The sequence below is a fragment of the Sus scrofa genome, chromosome 1 (genome assembly GCF_054392235.1).
Source record: "Sus scrofa isolate SSC_HxYL_T2T_F1_AM1 chromosome 1, Sscrofa_HxYL_maternal_Yorkshire_Landrace_v2.0, whole genome shotgun sequence".
NCBI lineage: Eukaryota > Metazoa > Chordata > Mammalia > Artiodactyla > Suidae > Sus > Sus scrofa.
This window is the reverse complement of record NC_139383.1, coordinates 198002187-198024672: the sequence shown is the minus strand read 5'-3', so window position 1 is coordinate 198024672 and position 22486 is coordinate 198002187. Positions and strand designations below refer to the sequence as shown.

At 41.6% G+C, this 22486-nt stretch overlaps 1 protein-coding gene across 2 annotated transcripts in view; it reads left to right on the top strand.

The window, feature by feature from the left end:
• Positions 1–22486, top strand: part of ARMH4 (armadillo like helical domain containing 4) — a 272008-nt gene that overhangs the window by 49373 nt on the left and 200149 nt on the right. The window contains 1 exon segment of one of the 2 annotated variants that reach the window (NM_001244542.2): positions 7190–7447. The exons of the other annotated variant lie outside the window; for it this stretch is intronic. Coding sequence (NP_001231471.2) covers positions 7190–7447 — 258 coding nt within the window. 2 annotated transcript variants of the gene reach the window in all.

Genomic DNA, 22486 nt, shown 5'->3' with positions numbered 1-22486 from the left:
AATTGAACTTACACCTCCGTAGCAACCTGAGTGACTGCAGTTGGTTTCTTAACCCACTGCACCACTCGGGAACTCCTTGGTGTCAGAATTCTTGACAGTGGACACGCTAGCCAGTGATTTGATCTTAGTAAGAGTACTGTGGAAAAATCCATTAGTTCCACGGTCAGGAACCTCAATCGGTGCCTGACTGTGCATCCTGAGTTCAGAGAGACACCTTGAGCAGATCCTCAAAAAAAAAAAAAAAAAAAAAAAAAAAAAAAAGGCATTCCTTTTATGGACTTTAAAATAATTTGAATGAGTTCTTCATTTAGTTTCAGTTCTTTGAATCAGGGAATGTGTTATTATTTTTGGTATAGTTCCATTTGCTGAACACTTATTGTATGTCATTGTCCTTTGTGTTCAGAGGTGTTCATGATGTCATTGTTTCTCTTGGGTACAACTGTTGAAAGACTGACTAAACATAGATGATTTCTCTTCGGTTTTTAATGACTGGAAGAGGAATGCATATAACTGGGTTGTTTTATACCTGTCTATTTGACATGTTACGTTTGTGCTTGTTGCAAGGTTAGTCAGAGGAATGTGTTACTAATTGCTTATTAAATGTTACTCTGCCTTTCCTTAGATCCAGCCAGTTGTGAAAAACCTATATCTATGTCATTGATTATGCATGCATGCATGCATGCATCCTTCCATCTGTCCATCCAGCAATTACTGAGCATAGATTGCCAAGCAGTGGGCTAGTTGTTGATGATAACAACAGAGGACAAAATTATCTATCCTTTATTCAATAGTTTCCACCTTTCTGGGTCAAGCTGCTATAAAATACATTATTTTGCTAATGTTAGGAAAGGTGATTTACACTTTTTTTGCTACTAATCTGTAATAGTAGTCCATGTTCTACTGGAAATTGCAGCAGGGGACATGTGACATACATTCTCCAAAGATGATTTACAGCTACAAAATGATTGAAGCCTCACAAAAAAGAGGAAAAGTCCCTGGCAGAAAAAGATAATGAGGGGATAAGACTAGATGAAAGGAGAAATCTCACTCCTGTAAGGCTTGTCTCCCTCTTGTCTTCTTTACACAATTTCTGAAACTTTCTTTTGCTAGAGCTACCTCCTTAGGCTTGAGCAAGTATTAAGTGACAGCTGGTTAACCTTATAAGTTCCTTTGTGTTGGGCACAAAGGGCAGGGTTGGTGGTACAAGGAGAAGGCTTTCCTCTTTCACCCACATGGCAGTCAGGATCTTTCTTTCCTTTCCTGTGCTGTAAATTGTGTATTACTCAATGGGGTAATTTTGGAGAGAGTATTCCTTGGTTTTCTTGTCTGACTTGGAGTTAGACACCTGATGTTGGGCATTTCAGGGCAGGGAGGAGAAGAAAGGCTCTACCTTGGTGGGTGAGTATGGGACAGATTATGAAACATGTTGACCTAAGCAAGGTCCTCCAAATCCTGTTGTGAAGGCAGCAACTTTTTGTTGGCTTAGGTTTATTTAGATGCAGCTCTCTCTTCAGCTTACAAAAGGATAGAGGAAGATGATTTGAAAGGTCTCTTTCATTGTTGTTATAGTTCTGTATTCCTCCCCAGCTTTGTTGAGCTATAATTAACAAGGAAAATTGTAAGAGGGGTTCCTGCTGTGGCACAATGAGATCAGCAATGTCTTGGGAGCAGTGGGACACAGGTTTGATCCCCGGCCCGGCACAGTGGGTTGAGGATCTGGCATTGCTGCAGCTGTGGCTTAGGTGACAACTGCAGCTCAGATATGATCCCCGGCCCAGGAATACCACGTGCCACGGGGCAGCCAAAAAAGGAAAAAAAGAAAAGAAGAAGAAGAAAAGAAAGAAAATTGTAAGATGTTTAATATGTGTACCCTGATAAGTTTATAGTCATATATTGTGAAAGGATTTCCACCATAAGATTAATGAACACATTCATCATTTCAGCTTTTTCTTTTTTTATGGTGAGAGCATTTAAGTTCTATTCTCATAGTAAATTTCAGTTTTGCAGTATAGTGTTATCACCAGTAGTTACCATGTTATACATTAGGTCCTTAAACTTCTACAAATGAAAGTTTGTATTCTTTTACTAACTTCTCTCTGTTTCCACCTGCCCCCCCCCCCCCAGGCCCTGGCAATCACTTTTCTATTCTTTGTTTCTGTGAGGTAGACTTTTTAAAAATTCCACATCTAAGTGATACCATGTATTTGTTTTTCTCTGTCTGACTTATTTCACTTAGCATAATGCCTGCCATTTTCATCTATGTTGCAAGTGACAGGATTTACTTTTTAAAAAATTTTATTTTTATTTTATTTTTTTTTAGGGCTGCATCCACAGCAAATGTAAGTTCCCAGGCTAGGGGTCAAATTGGAGCTGTAGCCGCTGGCATACACTACAGCCACAGCAACGCCAGATTGGAGCTGTTGCCTGGCAACTACATCATGGCTCACAGCAACACTGTATCCTTAACTCACTGAGTGAGTGGGGCCAGGGATCAAACCCATATCCTCAAGGATACTAGTCAGGTTCGTTACTGCTGAGCCATGATGGGAACTCCAGGATTTCCTTTTCTTTTTTCTTTTGTCTTTTTGTCTTTTTAGGGCCGCACCCTTGGCATATGGAGGCTCCCAGGCTAGGGGTCCAATTGGAGTTCCAGCTGTGGGCCTACGCCAGAGCCACAGCAATTCAGGATCTGAGCCACATCTGTGACCTACACCACAGCTCATGGTAATGCTGGATCCTTAACCCACTGAGCGAGGCCAGGGATAGAACCGGCAACCTCATGGTTCCTAGTCGGATTTGTTTCTGCTGTGCAATGATGGGAACTCCAGTATTTCCTTTTTAAATTTATTTTTATTTATGTATTTTTTTGTCTTTCTGTCTTTACTAGGGCCGCACCTGTGGCATGTGGAGATTCCCAGGCTAGGGGTCGAATTGGAGCTGTAGCCTCCAGCCTACACCACAGCCACAGCAACACCAGATCCAAGCCGCATCTGCGACCTATACCACAGCTCACGGCAACGCCAGATCGTTAATCCACTGAGTGAGGCCAGCTGTGGAACCTGCAACCTCATGGTTCTTAGCTGGATTCATTAACCACTGAACCATGACGGGAACTCCAATTTTTTTTTTGTCTTTTCTCGGGCCACTTCCCATGGCACATGGTGCTTCCCAGGCTAGGGGTCTAATCAGAGCTATAGCCACTGCCTATGCCACAGCCATAGCAAGGCGGGATCCAAGCCGTGTCTATGGCCTACACCACAGCTCAAGGCAATGCCAGATCCTTAACCCACTGAGTGAGGCCAGGGATTGAACGCAAGCTCATGGTTCCTAGTCGGATTCATTAACCACTCGCCATGACGGGAATTCCTTTCCTTTTTTAAAGGCTAAATAATATTCCATTTATAGTACACCAATGTATATTTGTATTTTATTACATCTATATAAATGTATACAATATGGACAATATTCCATATATTTATAAATATATAGCACATCTTTCTCTAGTCATCCATTGATGGACACTTAGGTTGTTTCCATACCTTGATAATCGTGAACAATGCTGCTGCAAACGTGGGAATACAGCAATCTCTTCGAGAATAGTGATTTCCTTTCTTATGGATATATATACCCAGAGTGGGATTGCTGGGTCATGGAGTTAGCTCTATATTTTGAAGAAGAGGAACTGACTGAACACATTGAGCACCAAGAAGAAGTTGTCCTTGGTGGTTGGTAGGGATTGGAGAACAGTGGTTCAGTGATGAGAGCTGGAAATTCAGGGCACAGAGCTTTGTGTTCTTAGGGGATCAGTATCTTATTGTCACTGATATTCTATCAAGTACCACCCTCTTAGGTTTGTGAAGAGGAAAGGTAACTAAAAGTGGTTTCATGACATTTTACAAATGAGGAAATGTTCTTTTTAGCCTGTGACCAATTTTTAGCTTGTGACTGATTTCTCTCTACAGGAGGAAGATAAGCAAAACTGTCAAATAGCTTGACGATCCCTGATAGTTTTATCCATAATCCCATTACCCTTTTACTCTTTCTCTATCCACTTTCCTTTTCAACTTTTCTTTAACTAGAGTCCCTGGTCCATCATTTGTCCCCTCCAGTTTTATTGAGATATTATTGACATATAATGTATGTAAGATTAAGATGTACAAGGTGTTTTGTTTGTTTTGTTTTGTTTTGTTTTTTGCTTTTTAGGGCCACACCCATGGCATATGGAAGGTTCCAGGCTAAAGGTCAAATCAGATCTGCAGCTGCCGGCCTATACCAGAGCCACAGCAACACAGGACCCGAGTTGCATCTGTCACCTACACCACAGCTCATAGCAATGCCAGATCCTTAACCCACTCAGCAAGGCCAGGGATTGAACCCGAGTCATTACGGATACTAGTCAGGTTAGTTACCGCTGAGCCACAGTGGGAACTCCTGAGGTGATGATTTGATATGCCCACACACAGCAAAAAGATTACCACAGTAAGGTTAGTTAACACTTCCACCCCCTTACATAATTACAGTTTTTTGGGTATGGTAGTAACATTTAAGATCTATTGTCTCAGAGTTCCTGCCCTGGCTCAGTGGAAACAAACTGGACTAGTATCCATGAGCTCACAGGTTCGACCCCTGGCTTTGCTCAGTGGGTTAAGGATCCAGATTGCCGTGAGCCATAGCATAGGTCACAGATATGGCTCAGATCTGGCATTGCTGTGACATAGGCCAGTGGCTATAGCTCCAATTTGACCCCTAGCCTGGGAACCTCCATATGCCCTAAAAAAAAAGTCCACTGTCTCAATAACTTTCAAATATCAATACAGTGTTGTTAGTTCTAGTCACCATGCTGCACATTAGCTCCCCAGAACTTATTCATTGTATTGCTGGGAGTTTTTACCTTTGCCTGGTCCATCTTTATAATCACTCTCTTCATATACAATCAGCTATCCCACCTCCACCCCTGCCCTGTTGATCGGGTTCAGTCTCCTAGCAAAACTTGGCCCAGGTTCAATGCCTCTGCTTATTCTACCCCTCCACCAATTCCTGCACCCAAGCAGCTGAATGTGACTGAAGGAAAGCACGGGATCATCCTAGCATGTCTTACTTTAAATTTATGATGTCACATCTCACGTGGACTCATGGGGTTGCCTGGAGAGCCTTCCACGTTTTCCCCAAGAACTCTCTCCTGCCCACTTTCCAAGATGGCCATTTAACACTTTGTCCAGTTGCTTCTGTATCATCAGTTTTCCCCCAGTCTTCTTGACCCCTCTTTGACATCTGCCCTTGCTGTTCCGCTGCTCTCTTCTACTGGGAATCTTTAATGACCCAAGTTAAAGAAGACCATTCATTACTTTGGTATGATCTCTGCTGGAACTTTACCTTATCAGAAAAACTTTCCTTGACTTCATCTACAGCAGCAGCACCTGCCTTTTTATATCTCCTTAATGTTTTTTTTTTTCTTTTTTCTATTTTCTTTTTTTAGGGCTGCACTCGTGGCATATGGAAGTTCCCAGGCGAGGGGTCAAATTGGAGCTGCAGCTTCCGGCCTACACCACAACCACAGCAACTCAGGATCTGAGCCAGGTCCATGACCTACACCACAGCTCACGGCAACACTGAATCCTTAGCCCACTGAGCAAAGCCAGGGATCGAACCCAAGTTGTCATGGGTACTAGTTGGGGTCGTTGCTGCTGAGCCACAATGGGAACTCCCCCTTAACAGTTTTAATCAGAGTGTCAGGTATTGTATATAGAGTGGTCTGTTTGCTTGCTGTGTGTCTCCTGAGTGACATATCAGCTCCACGAAGGCAGAGACATTATTGCTCTATCCCTAATGCCTGGACCTACATGCTTAATAAATATTTGTTGAATTTTTGGAATAGTGACAGGCATTGAGTCCTACAAAGTTAAAGGATATATAAGTAAGGATTAGAAGAAATATGTATTTTTTTTAGTTAAAAAAACTTGTTAATGGTAGACGGAAAGGAATGTATGTGGAGATTACTGTCTAGAAGCAGAAAAGGGAGGTCTCAGAGTTCTTGGGTAGCTTTCATGCTTCCTTTCTCCCCATCATTCGAGGAGAGTACCCTGTTGCAGTCACCCTGTGTTGAAAGCCAAGGGGAGTGACTAAGGGGAAAATCTCCAGTGGATTTTGTGGGCTCTTGTTTGGGGGCTCCAGGGGTGCCTTCATGATGAGGGTGGGGCCTCTAAGTATTCCTAGAAAATTAAAATTAGTGAAACAAAGAAACTGGTGATCTTCAAGCGGTATAGGTTCCCCAAAGCTACACCCTTGAAGCATCACAGATGATACTTTGTGAACTTAACTCTTGGGATGATGGTAATGATAACTATTCCTTTCATGTGTTACTTTTCTGACTCCTTGATCGATCTCTCATTTCCCAGTCCCCTTTAGAATCAGATTGAGAACACTGATGTCACGCTTTCCTGTTTCTTGGGTCCCTCCTGTGTAAGGAGAACAGATGCAGGAGTGGGTTTCTGTGCCTCTCACTTAGCATTGTTGTCAGTTCTAATCAATGATGTGGAAGAATAGAAAGAAAACCATGCCAACATAATGACTTCTCCTGTTTAGTGTTATGAGGTAGAAAGAGATTAGGATACTCCTTTTATTTATTTATTTATTTAGGGCTGCACCTTCAGCATATGGAAGTTTCCAGGCTAGGAGTTAAATCGGAGCTACAGCTGCCAGTCTACCCCACAGGTCACAGCAATGCCAGATCCTTAACCTACTGAGGGAGGTCAGGGATCGAACCTACATCCTCATGGATACTAGTTGGATTCCTTTCCACTAAGCCACAAAGGGAACTCCTTTTAAGTGCTGTTAAGTATTTCAGTGTGCTTTCCCTGAGATAAATCTTTAATGATCTCCAGAAAACAGAAGGAGGATGTTTCCTGCCCTTGTAGATATCAATGCGACTTTAACAAAAATCTGTATTACCCGAACTTTCACTCCCAGGAAACTTGATGCATGATAGTTATCTGATGTAACTGTGATTCCAAAAGTTTGAAATGTAGGCATGTGGTGGGCTTGTCAGGCTGCAAAGCACATATTGCACAACTTTAGTTATAAAATTTGTCTTAAAGGGCCAATCATGATTTTGGCGTTGGGGTCATTTCAAAGGATTTGCTTTTGCACTCAATGCATTTCTTCACGTTCCCTTTGATTTCTTCTTGCCTAGAGGGAGAAGAAGATGAGGATGAAGAGGATGAAGAGGAGGAAGATGAAGAGGAGGAAGACGAAGAGGAAGATGAGGAAGATAAAGATGCAGACTCCCTGGACGAGGGCCTGGGTGGTGACACCGAGCCACCCGGGTTCACCCTTCCTGGCCTCATGTCTCAGGAACCTGGCTCAGAGCAGGGCAATGTGGTCCCTTTGGAGGGGGCCACCTACCAGGTGCCAGATGCCATCGAGTGGGAACAACAGAATCAGGGCCTGGGTAAGAGTCCTGTGTTTCTCTCCTCCCTCCGCTGCTTTTACTTTTCTTAGGTGACAGCTTCCTTTCATTGGCATTAATCATGGAGAAAAATGGGTTTTCTGTTTATGGGTGTTTCATTTGGGAAAAAGTTCTCAGTTTTTTTCTTCAATGTTTATATTTAATGCTATTCAATGGCTGGGCTCCGAACAGCCTCCATCTGCCCACGAAGAGTATGGTTACCTCATTTGTGGAAGAAATTCCACCCTCTCCTCCCAGCTGGAGGACAGCTGGCAGCTTTGGGAGGACTTCCAAATGGGGGGAAATTGTGTGTAACCAGCCTGTTGAACAAGCGGCACAAATGGACCAGAGTCCGAAAACAAATGTATTTTGTCAGCCTCTATCCTGCTAGCACTTCTTCCCTGGGGAATCCTTCCCTCACTTCTGGGTGAGCTTTTAGCAGTCCCATGACTTTTCTGTTCATTCCCGTGGTTGCATTTCAGTGTCCAGTACAATCTTCTTTCAGCAGCTGGGGGCTAGACAACCCCAAGCCTGCTCTCTTGTCCGTTTCTTGACTTTTTGGTGAGAGTCTCTGAGGATGCAGGCTGACCCCAGCGCTGTCGCTCTCCCCACTGTCAGCAGGGATACTACTCTGCCTGGCTCCTCTTAGCTTTTTCTGGAGAGATGCTATTAGGCCCTAGTTGATTCTTGGAGGCCTCACTCTCTTGACCTGAGGGGACGTGACCTCTTCTCCAAAGTACTCTCTTCCTTGAATTTCTCTTAGTCTTTCTTTCTTTATTTATTTACTTTTTGGGGCTGCACCATGGCATATGGAAGTTCCCAGGCAAGGGGTCAAATTGGAGCTACAGCTGCTGACATACACCACAGGCACAGCAATGGCAGATCTGAGGCACAGCAATGCCAGATCCGAGCTGCGTCTGCCACCTGTACTACAGCTCACGGCAGCACTGGATCCTTAACCCACTGAGTGAGACCAGGGATTGAACCCGCATCCTTTCGGATACTAGCTGGTTTTGTTACCTCTGAGCCATGATGGAATTCACTCTCTTAGTCTTTAAAAAAAAGGCCCCTTAACACCTTCAGTGTAGCAGAGGTTAGACTTAAGAGGCATACTATCAGTGTTTGAAGTATTTCACTGAAGACTTGAAGGTCAGCCTTGGACTTGGCTCTGGAATATCATTCTAGTGTATCTTGGTGCCTCAGTTGAAACTTTCAATTTAGAATCTTATTACATATGGTTACTGAAAGATTGGTCTCCTCTCCTCCTGTGAAATCTCTTTCAGATTAGTAATGAGAAAGGTTATGTGTATAAAAGTGAGTATGGAGTGGGAAAATCACATCATCTGTTTATGGCATAATGGTGTAATTTAAAACAAGCTCTTACTCTTTTTTAAAAGCTCAGACTGAATTGGTAAAATCTTTAAGGGTTTGAAGCCTAAGGAGGAATCCTTTTCACAATCCATAACACAAAAGAAATGTGCATAAGGATGTTTGATGTTATCTTTTCTTTCTTTATAGAGTATTTGATGACATGTCCTTTAGATGTGGTTCATTTATCCAAAAAAATGGAACCACCTCTATTTCCTTTGCAAAGCGTTCGAAATACAGAGAAAAACAAGGCAGTGCCTTTTCTTGATTAGAGCAAAGAACACTTGTAAAGGTTTCAGTGCAGGGCAGGTGAATTCTATAATAAAAGTAGGTTATAGGAGGGCAGAGCAGAAATGTAGGAAGGGGACATTTAGAGAAGCTTGGAGAATTCAGATCTGTCACTTGAAGGAGATATAAATAGGAGATGGCTTGCTGGGGAAAGAGGCTAAAGAAAGAACATACATAAAGGCATTGGAGGGATGAAAGAGCATGGCATATAGAGATGGGTTAGCAAAGACTGTTGTATCTTGGAGTTCCCTCATGGCTCAGTGAAGTACAGATCTGGCATTGTCATCGCTGTGGCTCTGGTTATAGCTATGGTGTGGGTTTGGTCCCTGGCCAAGGAACTTCGGCATGCCAAAAAAAAAAAAAAAAAAAAAGATTATTGTAAGTGGGTAAAAAGAAGCTCTAGGAGATTTGCCAGCTGACAAGCCTGGAAAAGTAAGCAAGGATGCATCACAAAGAGCTCTGATGGCCAAGTTTAACTTTTCCTTTATGAAAACCGTTCTGGTGATAGTGCCGTGGAGGAAGAGGGGAGGAGTATGAGATTGGGGAGAGAAAAAGGCCACTTAAGAGACCAAGAGAGTGTCCATTGAGAAATGAAGGCAGAGAAAGTTGGATGAAGAAAAAGGGAACCAACTTGGGAGCTTTTAGTAACTAGTACTAACTGATTTGAGCAGGTGAGAGTTGAGGATGACTTCTTGGTGTTTAGGTTGGGCAAACAGGTGAATAGTGATGCCTTCAGTGAGGAGAGGGAATGGAGGAAGTGACGTGAACTTGGCACGTTGTGTGGGGGGATCATGAGCCAGTGAGGGGCATGTAGAATATGAGGAGCCTGTGGGGTGTCCAGGCCTTGAATTCAGGAAAGAAGTCTGGGACTGAGAAATTAGTCTGGTGTTGTCACCCTCCACTGTGGCATAGAGGTTGTAGTTGAAACATAGCAGGGATTGCCTGTAGAATAGGGTGATGGTAAGGAGAGAAGGTGATGGGCGGTGGGGGCGCTTTCCCTGGGCAGACAGAAGGTGTCAGTACATATGCATACAACACTGTACTCACTAAAGTGGTTTCTGAAGAAATTCAGTATGTACCGAATTTGTTCAGAAAATAATTACTGAGGCGTTCCCGTCATGACTCTGCAGAAACAAATCTGACTAGCATTCATGAGGATGCAGGTTCAATCACTGGCCTTGCTCAGCAGATTAAAGGATACAGCATTGCTGTGAGCTGTGGTGTAGGTTACAGACATGGCTGAGATCCTTTGTTGCTGTGGCTGTGGCGTAGGAAACAGCTACAGCTCTGATTCGACCCCTAGCCTGGGAACCTCCATACGCCCTGGGTGCGGCCCTAAGAAGACCAAAAAAATAAGAAAGAAAATAATTACTTAATCATTATTTTAAAAACACAGTTTCAAAGGAAACTGCTAAAATATGGATGTATCAAAATGTTATTAATATCAAAATATTATCAAACAAGATGGTATGAAACCCGGGAAGCCTGGGAACATGTGAATAAATATTTAGTCTGAAATGTGCCTCTTCTATGTCAGCTGGTTGAAATGGACAAAATAAAATACAAAATACCAATATAACTTATTACAGAGGTTAAACACAAAGACAAGAATCTACATAGCAAGTGACTCCTTGGGTAGTGGATTTAAAATCTGGAAGTATCCTGCATAGCTGAACAGTCTTTTAAATATGGATTGGCTGAATATTTAGGGACTCTTCCACTTGATTAGAGAGAGGGTTACTTTTGTACGGAGGTACTGTATGGAGGTCATATGGCATCTATTCCTAGATTGTGGTCAAGGAAGCTACTTTCCCCCTCTTAGGAAGTTGGCTTGACATCTATGATAATTTGAAGCAGTTGGAGGGCTGTGAGTCTTAGAAAAAATATGTAGAGGATATTAATTCAGGGTTAACATGATCATTTAGGGAGTAGGTTACCATGTTCCACACACAGTTGTTTTTTTTTTTTTTGTTTTGTTTTGTTTTTTTGGGCCGCACTGGTGGCACATGGAATTCCCAGGCTAGGGGTCCAATTGGAGCTGCAGCTGCGAGCATACACCGCAGCCACAGCAACGGGGGATCTGAGCCACATCTGTGACCTATACCACAGGTCCTTAATGCCGGATCCTTAATCCACTGAGGGATTGAACCCGAGTCTTCAAGGACACTAGTCAGGTTCATTACCACTGAGCTACAACGGGAACTCCAGGAGTCAAATTTTTAAGAAATCAGCTTTATTGAGGTATAAATGATGTATAGTAAGCTGTGCTCAGGAGTCAGAGTTTTAAGAAATCAGCTTTATTGAGGTATAAATGATGTATAGTAAGCTGTGCTCACATGGAACATGCAATTCCATGAGTCTTGACAGTTGGATACACCCAGGCAGCCTCTATCTCCTTAAAAATGCAAACATTTCCATCACTTCCCTTTGTCCCCTCAGTGACTCCTCATGCCCTTTGCAAACCATCCCTCTCTGTCCCCAGCCCCAGATGTACTTTTGTTAGTATAGATAAGTTTGTGTTTTTTAGAATTTTATATAAATGGAATCATATATACCTTTTTTTTTGTATCTGGCTTTTCTCTCTCACTGTCTTTTCTTTTCCTGTGGTCTTTTTGTCTTTTCTAGGGCTTCACACGAGGCACATGGAGGTTCCTAGGCTAGGGGTCCAAGCGGAGCTGTAGCTGACAGCCCATGCCAGAGCCATAGCAACGTGGGATCCAAGCTGTGTCTGTGCGCTACACCACAGCAACACCAGATCCTTAACGCACTGAGCGAGGCAATCTCATCGTTCCTAGTTGGATTCATTAACCACTGAGCCACGACAGGAACTCCTGGCTTCTCTTAATTGGTTTAATTATTTTGAATTTCAACTATGTTGTCTGTATCAGTAATTTGTTCCCTTTGCAGGGCTGAGTAGTATTCGGTTGTAAGGTTGTACTACATTTTGTTTATCTAGTCAACTGTTGATGAACATTTGGATTTTCCTGGTTTTTGGCTACTAACAGTTAAATTTTAAGGTGTATGAGGTATGAGGCACAGGACAAATAACCCTGTTGTCTTCCTGTCCTGCCTCCTGATTCCAGCCTCCATGCATGGCTAAGGTTTCTTAAATTAGTGATGTCAATTTAGTGTTTTGTTGTACTTTTAAAAATTTCTCCAAGTCCAAAACATTACTTGAGATTTTTTTCTTTTTATAAAATTTGCCGTTTTCTTGCATGTCTCTTATGTTTTATTGCTGTTTCTTTTCCTGATAGATTCCGTTTGCCAACATGTTTTGAGCATTTTAGGTTTCATGGGAACCAAGTCAAGGAACAAATCTTTCAAGCCCTTTTTTTTTCTTTAAATGATTTTTATTTTTTCCATTATAGTTGGTTTACAATGTTCTGTGAATTTCTACTGTATAGCAAAGTGACCCAGTCACACCTACACTTATATTCCTTTTTTTCACATTATCATGCTCCATCGTAAGTGACTAGATATAGTTCCCAGTGATATACAACAGGATCTCATTGCTTATCCATTCCAAAGGCAATAGCTTACATCTACTAACCCAAGAATCCTAGTCTATCCCACTCCCTCCCCCTTTCCCTTGGCAACCACAAGTCTGTCCTCCATGCCATGAGTTTCTTTTCTGTGGAAGGGTTCATCTGTGCCGTATATTAGATTCCAGATCTAAGTGATATCATGCGGCATTTGTCTTTTTCTTTCTGACTTAATTCACTTAGTATGAGAGTCTCTAGTTCCATCTATGGTGCTGCAAATGGCATTATTGTGTTCTTCTTATGGCTGAGTAGTATTCCACAATGTATACATACCACATCTTCTTAATCCATTCATCTGTCAATGAACATTTAGGTTGTTTCATGACTCGTCTATTGTGAATAGTGCTGCCATGAACATACAGGTGCATGTGTCTTTTCCAAGTAAAGTTTTGTCTGGATATATGCCCAAGAGTGGGATTGCTGGGTCATATGGTAGTTCTATATTTAGTTTTCTGAGTTACCTCCACAATGTTTTCCATAGTGGCTGTACCAATTTACATTCCCACCAACAGTGCAAGAGCATTCCATTTTCTCCACACCCCCTCCAGCATTTGTTATTTGTGGACTTATTAATGATGGCCATTCTGAATGGTATGAGGTGGTATCTCATGGTAGTTTTGATTTGCATTTCTCTAATGATCAGTGATGTTGAGCATTTTTTCATGGGCTTGTTGGCCATCTATATATCTACCTTGGAGAAATATCTATTCAGGTCTTTTGGCCATTTTTCAGTTGGGTTGTTGATTTTTTTCTTGTTAATTTGTATAAGTTGCTTATATATTCTAGAGATTAAGCCCCTGTCAGTTGCATCATTTGAAACTGTTTTCTCCCATTATGTAGGTTGTCTTTTTTTTTCTATGGTTTCCTTTGCTGTGCAAAAGCTTGTCAGTTTGATTTGGTCTCATTGGTTTATTTTTGCTTTTATTCCTGTTTTCTTTTTATTTCCTTATCTTTTTAGGGTCACATCTACAGCATATGGAAGTTCCCAGGCTAGGGGTCAAATTGGAGCTATAGCTGCTGGCCTACGCCGGAGTCACAGAAATGCCAGATCCGAGCCAAGTCTGTGACCTACACCACAGCTCACAGCAATGCCAGATCCTTAACCCACAGAGTGAGCTCAGGGATTGATCCTGAGTCCTAATGGATACCATTTGGAGGAGCCATGACGGAAACTCCAAGCCCTTCTTTTTTTCCCCACTGTGGGAAGATTAGATTGGAGTTGTGTCTTGGCTGAAGATTTTTTTAGCTAACCAACTTTTTCTTAGAGTGGCAGGAATATCTCCTAGTAACTCAAAACTAGTGAGAACTTCTGGATCAATATTCATTGATACAGTTTCCTAAATTCTCTCAGATCACGCGAAATAGAGGGAAACCTCCTCTGTTTGTCATGGATTTTGTGGTACCTAGAATAAAGGCTCCCTAAGGATGTTTATGTCTTAATCTTTGGGACCGGTGACAATGTTATCTTATTGGGCAAAAGGACTTTGCTGTTATGATTAAGTGAAAGACCTTGAGATGGGGAGGTTATCCTGGATTTTTTGCATAGGCCCAGTGTAGTCACAAGTGTCCTTATAAGCAAGAAGTAGGAGGGTCAGGGAGTTCCTGTTGTGGCTCAGTAGGTTACAAACCCAACTAGTATCCATGAGGATGAGGATTCGATCCTTGGCTTCACTCAGTGGGTTAAGGGTCCTAGGTTTCTGGGGCTGTGGTGTAGGTCAGTAGCTGCAGCTCCAATTTGACCTCTAGCCTGGGAACTTCCATATGCCACAGGTGCAGCCCTGAAAAGCAAAAAAAAAAAAAAAAAGAAGAAGAAAATAGGAGGTCAGAGTCAGAGAAGGAGATGTGATGACAGAGGCAGAGATCAGGGTGATGTAGTCATGAGCATGGAATTCTGGAAGCCTCCAGAAGAGGTAATGAGACAGATTCTCCCCTTTAGCCTCTAGAAGGAACATGACCCTGCTGACACCTTGATTTTAATCCCTCAAGACTCCATTTTAGACTTTTGACCTGCAGAACTGTAAGATAGTATGAGCCTTTAAGTTTATGGTAATTTGTTAAAGCAGAAAAAGGAAACTAATACAGATTTCAATAAGTATTTCATGAGCAGTTTCACATTATTTTATATTTTATTATTTTTAAAAAACATGTATATGTTCAGTTATACATATATATGCATTCTTTTTTATATTCTTTTCTGTATGATTTTATTCCACAGGATATTGAATATAATTCCCTGTGCTATACAGTAGGACTCTGTTGTTTATCCATCCTATTTGTAATTGTTTGCATTGAGCAGTTTCATTTTAGAAAGTAGATCTATGTGGCAGCTGTACTCTGTGTGTGAATGTTGTACACTAGTTTTTTCTTAATGAATCATTAAAATGCAAAGATTTGGACCTTTAAAAAGGAATCTGGTTTAATATAATTATACTTTGGCCATCTTATCCATTCCTATTTTTAAGTGTGTTATTTTATTTATAGATTATCACATCCTATTTTGCAATATGAATGGTATTCCAACGCAAATGCTAAAACCCATAGAAACCTTTAAAATGAACAGATTGGAGTGGGTTGGGAGTGGCTAAAAATAATATAGACACTGAATAGATTATCGTTTCATTTTCTGTGAAGTAGCAGGAGCAGAAAACTTAGATGACTTTCTAAGGCAAAGCCAAATTCATGGTTTAATTCTCTGCACTTTTGTCTTCTGTACTGTCACATTCCCATTGCCTCAAAGTTTTGGAGAGAGAGTTCAGTTTCTTCATCTTGCTCTTGGGAGGTGTGACTGACCCGTGGATTGTCAGGACAGAGAATCAGGAGTGAAAAGTTCCATGTTATGGTTGAGGTGCCTTGATTGATTGGTAAAATGCTAGTAGCATAGAGGAAGCTCTTTACTCACATATGCAGAATCAATTTCTTCTCTGATCCAACAAGTTCATTTTCAGATTTATCCCTAAGAACCTGTACAGAGAGCCGATGCTGTGACCCATATCACTTCTTATCCTTTCACTGTGATAAATCACACATATATCCTTTTAAGCTCCACGTCACCAAAGCTGAGTCAACATATCCATTTTAATGTTTCGACATTTCCAATAGAATTAATATCCAGTGTTTCTTTTCCTTCATGCATTCTCTATCTGCTAGGATGCCTTTAGCTACAGGTAGAAGAAACCTCAAATTGACTTAAAGAGCAAAAGAAATCTATTTTCTCTTAAAACAAGACATCCAGAGATGGAGACTCAGTAGCCAACTGTCATAGTCAGTGAAAGAGATGTGATGACAGAGGCAGAGGTGAGTGATAGGAACACTGGAGCTTCTGGAAAGTGGAGCAGCCACAGTCTGATTCCTCCAGCTCCATTTTTCTTTCTCAAGATTGCTTTGGCTCTTTGTTTCCACACAAATTTAAGAATTTTTATTCTTGTTCTGTGAGAAATGCCATTGGTGGTTTGATAGGGGTTGCATTGAATCTGTAGATTGCTCTGTACCCAGTTATTTAACAATATTTCCATCTTACATCACTGTCCTCCTGGGGATGTTGACTTTGGTCCCAGGCTGGCCTCCTTACAGTTGCAATGACTGAAGCTGTTTCTGGTGTCACACCCAGACAAGACACTGTTCAGACAAAGGAGACTGTCTATTTTTTTTTTTTTTGGTCTTTTTGCCATTTCTTAGGCCGCTTCCGTGGCATATGGAGGTTCCCAGGCTAGGGGTCTAATTGGAGGTGTAGCCACTGACCTATACCAGAGCCACAGCAACGCGGGATCCGAGCCACATCTGCGACCTACACCACAGCTCACGGCAACGCCAGATCCTTAACCTGCTGAGCAAGGCCAGGGATCGAACCCACAACCTCATAGTTCTTAGTCAGATTCGTTAACCACTGTGCCATGACGGGAACTTTTGTACTGTGTTTCTTTCTCAGGAGAGAGGAAGCCTTTCCAAGAATCCCCCAGTTGAATCCGTCTTGCCTGTGATTGGCTGGGATTAGGTCACATGCTCATTTCTAAACAATCATTGGCAAGGAGAATATGATCACATGACCAGTGGAACAATGGGGGTGCATGTCAGTCACCCCACCTATCACCCATGATTTCTGTGTTTTCTCGTTTCTTCTCTTGTGGCTGATTCTTACCCATGTCTTGTCTGTCTTCTCAGAATCCCATGACCAATCTCCTTAAATTATTATGTTCATCTTCAATATGCTTTGAATTCATGAGTTCTGGATGAGGGCCCGAGGGTGGGATTGTTCCAGGAAGAGACCACTTTTGGCCACTTTATAGTTTGGTTGACGTTTGGGCTTCCAAAAGCCATCCATTAGTTTATGATAGCTGTCTTCACTTTTTTTCAAAAGGCAGCAGCTGAATTGGAATGGACTTTTGATTTAGGACGTGGAATATTTTTCTCTATAGGTCTTCAAAAAAAATCATAAATATTCTGGAGTTCCTGTTGTGACTCAGCAGAAATGAACCTACTAGTATCCACAAGGGTGCAGATTTGATCCCTGGCCCCGCTCAGTGGATTAAGGATCCGGTGTTGCTGTGGCTGTGGTGTACGCCAACAGCTGCAGCTCCAGTTCACCTCCTAGCCTGTGAACTTCTACATGCTACAGGTGTGGCCCTAAAAAAACAAAAAACCATGATAAATGCTCAGTTACCTGGAAAGCAGAAGAATGAGGAATACTCATGTTTTTAGTATTTCGTTCAGACATCAATAGAGCACCTAGGAAGTGTGTGCTCCAAGTTGGGGCAAGAGTGAGAAACTGACAAAGAGATAAATTACTGTGGAGCATAGAGTGGTGGCATGGTGGTCAGTGGCTGAGCAATTCCACAGTAGGGCACTGAATCATCACTTATAACCAGGGCTTTCTTTGAGGTGTAGCTTTAATAGTGCTTGTGTGATCTCTAATTTATATCACCCTTCCTGTTTGTTTTTTTTAATTCCCTCCTCACTGCAGCGCAGAATATGAGAGCAAAGGGACCCTCATTGGATTTAAAGGACAATATAGACCAAATAAAAAGAAATATTTTAAAGAAATATTTTCTTATACACAGCATCTAATTAACCAGTAAAATTTCTGGCTTGGGGTCATTTAATTAAATAATCAAAACAGGATAAATTAGGTAATTTCAGGCCCACTAATAACATTTCGGGGCTACAAAGTGAACACGGTAGAGGTAAATCAACCCTCATCTTTCAGGCACAAGATCATAGTCCATAGAAAATAATAAGAATTTTTTTTTCCAATTGCAAGTAGCACTGGACCACCCAATAAACCCCACTGACTTCCTTATGAAGCACAGGAGAGAAACTTGGAATAGCTTTTCCTCTAATTGTGAAAAACTGACCTCCACTCAAAATACAACAGTAGTGTATGCCAAAAACACTAATGGCTGAATCCATATTGACAAGATTTGGGGATAACTATTTTCTCTATTATGTTTTATATGCAAGTAAAGATTTATAGCAAGAAAAACAATGAAAGTAGGGAAAAGTAAATTCAAAAAGTTAAAGGTATTTGTGAACAGTTTCAATTATGCACTAAAAAAGTAGAGTTTCATAATCTACTGATACCCATAACTTTGTGTATTTCCTGACAGGCAACTTTTGTTATTGAAACATGAGGAGACAGGAGATAGTTTTTTAAGAGAAGAATGTGACGATACTAAATGTAATAGTAAGCTTGGGCTGCTATAACAAAATACTATAGACTGGGTGTCTTCAACACAGAAAATTATTTTCTCACAAATCTGGAGCCCAGAAGTTCAAGATCAGGGTGGCAGAGTGGTCAGGCTCTTGTAAGGTTCTCCTCTCTGGCTTGCAGACTGTCACATTCTTACTGTATCCTCAGATGATAGAGAGAGCGCTCACTCATTCTGTTTTAACATGAACATGCCTACTTTTCAATAATAAGAGCCTTCCTTTGGATTAAAATAATGATTCGTGGCTCAGCGGTTGATCAACCCGACTAGCATCCATGAGGAAACAGGTTCAATCCCTGACCTCGCTCAGTGGGTTAGGGATCTGGTATTGCCATGAGCTGTGGTGTAGGTTGCAGACATGGCTTGTATCCCATGTTGCTGTGGCTGTGGCATAGGCCAGTGGCTACAGCTTCGATTGGACCCCTAGCCTGGGGACCCCCATATGCCCAGGTATGGCCCTAAAAAGACAAAATAAAAAAATGTATCTTGAGAAGGCCTTTGAAAAATGTGGATCTGCTGTCTAGATAGGATAACCCATTAAAATATTATTATTTACTTATTATTTATCAGGGTCGCTATCTAGTGATCTAGGATTATTTTAAGATGAAAGAGAGAGGAACACAAGGCAAATGTGTTCTGAGTTGGTGGAAAGGTAGAATGAACTGCAGGCAAAGAGTTGGTGGTTGAGCTTTAGACCCTGAACACCTGCCTTTGAGAAAGTTAGACTCTTATCCCTCAAATGTGTCAGCTCTTTCTTCTCCTCATCATCCTTCTTATTCTTTTAAAACACTTAACATGTAGCTAAGACGGAACACTTGAATATAGCACAACATGGGCTATGGCAGCAAGAAAAAGATGCTCCATAAAAGATAGTGGGACGTGTGAGATTTCAAACGACTCTGCACTGCAACAGATGTCAGTGCATTTCGGCATAGAACACGTTAAGATATGAATTATGAGGTTGCTCAGGAAGCTGCCAGACTAATGTGATTAAATATGTGTGTGGAAGGAGGAGGAAAGAGACCTTAATCCAACATAACCAGCACAGAGTGTGTGGCAGGTTGGCCAGAGCTCTGGGCCAGTGGGTTCTCCCTCTTGGTTGCATGTTGGAATCACCTCGAGAGCTGCACAAGATATTGAAAACTGGATCCCACCCCTGGCACACAGCTGCCCTATACACTGGGTCTACTGGTTGTTCCCTTGGGGTGAGGCAGCTTCTGGATGTGAAGGGAGTTGGAGAAAGAAGACTTTAAGAAGTGTTCTTGGAGTTCCTATTGTGGCTCAGCAGGTTAAGAACCTGACTAGTATCCATGAGGATGTGGGATCCCTAGCCTCGCTCAGTGGGTTAAGGATCTGGTGTTGCCGTGAGCTGTGGTGTAGGTCGAAGACATTGCTCAGATCCGGAGTTGCCATGGCTGTGGCATAGGTTGGCACCTGCAGCTCCAATTTGACCCCTAGCCTGGAAACTTCCATATGCCACAGGTATGGCCCTAAAAGGAAAAAAAAAACAAAAACAAAAAACAAAACCAGTGTTCTTTATTCTCTGAATTAAATCCCCCTCAGTAAAGATTTACATGGCTTATAGTGGTCAATACAGGAACTCACCCCCCCCCCCTTTATTTGGCAAATCAGCCTTGCTTGCTAAAATATTCATCTTTGCACCAGCTGGGTCTCTCCAGTACTGTAGTAGTTGGTTCTGTGTGATTTAAAAGAACTGCCAACCTCTCAAGCTGGCCCCAGGAAGCCAGAGCTATTTTTTGAAATTCACAGGATTGGTGGTGCAAAGTAAAAATACACCACAGCAAAAGTGAAGAAGGGATTGAATATGAAAACAAGGAATCAAGAGATTTGCATCAGGTAACTCAGGGCTTCAACAGTTCACATGTAGGAAGTATTTCTTAAATATTTTTGTCTCTTTTATACACCCCTGATAGAGTCAAGGACCTCCAGGATTGGTCTGGGGTCCATTGTTCCTCCTTGTTTCTCTCGACCGCTTTGTCCGAGACCTCTGCCTTCATGCATTGGACCAGAACATGCATTGGACATTTCCTGACCCCACATTTCTTCCTCCCATCATTCTTCTTTCCTGGCATGGCCTTCTCCCTTTTCTGTCTCCATCTTTGGCCCTTGCTGAAGCCTTTCCTGGCAATCCCAACTCCCATTGAATCCTCTCCTGTGAAACAGTTCTTATCAGTGGGCTTGCTTTCCACTCCACTGTCTTGTTTTGCTTAGTGCTTTTTTGTAGTGCACAGAATTTAGCACTCTGCGTTGAGTCCCATGATTGCTTTAAAAGGGAGTTCTCTTCCAGCTGGAAGCTATTCTGGATCTGAAACTGCCCAGCACAGCTGGGAGGAAGGATGGGGATGCTTTATTGTCATTGGAAAATTGAAAGTAGTCCCTTATTTGGAGTTCTCATCGTGGTGCAGTGGAAATGAATCTGACTAGGAACCATGAAGTTGTGGGTTCGATCCCTGACCTTGCTCAGTGAGTGGGTTAAGGATCTGGCATTGCTGTGACTTGTGGTGTAGGTTGTAGATGTGGCTTGGATCTGGTGTTGCTGTGGCTGTGGCGTAGGCTGGCAGCTGTAGCTCCAATTAGACCCCTAGTCTGGGAACCTCCATATGCTGCCAGTGCAGCCCTAAAAAAAAAAAAAAAAGAAAGTAATCCCTTATTTAACTATCCTGGATGGCAGTGTGGGGGCGAGGAGGGGGCTTGTTAGATGGAGTTAGTTGGATTTGTGAAAAAAATGGTAACTGATAATGTACTAAGGGTTTTCCATAATGCTTATAACTGAGATTAAGCTTAAATGTTGCATAGCAGGTAGAACTTCACATGGTCTTAACTTTCTCTGGCTCTCTCTACCTACCTCAGGATAGTTTTTACATCTACAAAGCCGGTAGTAATAAACTAATTATAGCATGCCTTCAGGTCATCCACCATGGACAGCATTTTGAGGCTAGTTTTTTTTTTTTTTTTCTTCCCCAGAATGTAATCTAACATTTTATTTTATTTATTTTATTTTTTTCCAGCTCTATTAAGATATGTGGACATATAACATTGTGTGAGTTTAAGGTGTGCAACGTGTACACTTACCTATTACAAAAAGATTACCACTGTAGCTAATGCCTGCATTGTGTTAAGTAACTACCATTTCTTTTTTGTGGCCAGTAATCTAACATTTTAGAGTGAGCTTGGAGTGATTCTGCATGGTAGAAATGATCAGATCTTGGAAATGTTGGGCCAACCACCTTCATTCCCTTAGAATCTGAATTGGATGAAAATCAGATGATTGCATTCTCACAGTAACCAATCATTTAAAAAATTTCCAAATATTTAATTAGGTGGCTTAATACCGATAAACCTTTGACAGCTTCTACTGAAAAATAAAAACAGCCATAGCATCAACTGTATGGAAGTGAGAAATTTATTAAACCCGATTCTTTTTGCCACTGGATCATTGCTTCCCCAAGTCAGAGAATGGAGTTGTCTTTTTTTTTTGGCCGTGTCCATAGCATGTGGAAGTTCCAGGGCCAGGGGTCAAACCTGTGCCACAGTAGGGACCCAAGCCACAGCAGTGACAGCACCAGATCCTTAACCTGCTGCCTGCTGTGCCTGAGTTATCTTTTTGTATCTCACTTCTGGCTGTGACAAAATTATAATTATAATATAGTATTTTAGATGCTTGATGGTTCTGGTTTGAAAAAAAATTTTCTTTTTTCATGCCCTTTAAAAGGTCCTATATATTAGGTTATTTTATCAAAGATTCACCCCCTCAAAAAAATTTGGACTTGTTGATTAAGCAGAGCCTTCTGGAAACTAAACCCAAATATCTCAGCTTCAGATTATTCATATTTATTTCTTTTAATGATCTGTGTTAGAAAATAGACTTAATGTTTTCCAGAAGCTGAAGCCCTTATCTGTATTTTCATAATTATACTATATTGAATTAGAAAATTGGAAAAAAATCACATTTCATTAATTAAGAATGAATTTCTGATGTGAAAATTCAGCAGTCACTTTTTCCTTTGGAGAGCTGAAAAGGACTTCTGGAACTAAGCCAGAAAATGATCTCTTCATCAGCTACAGTTAATAAAAACATTAATGAGGCACATTATATCTGAGGAGGATGCTTTGAACTAATT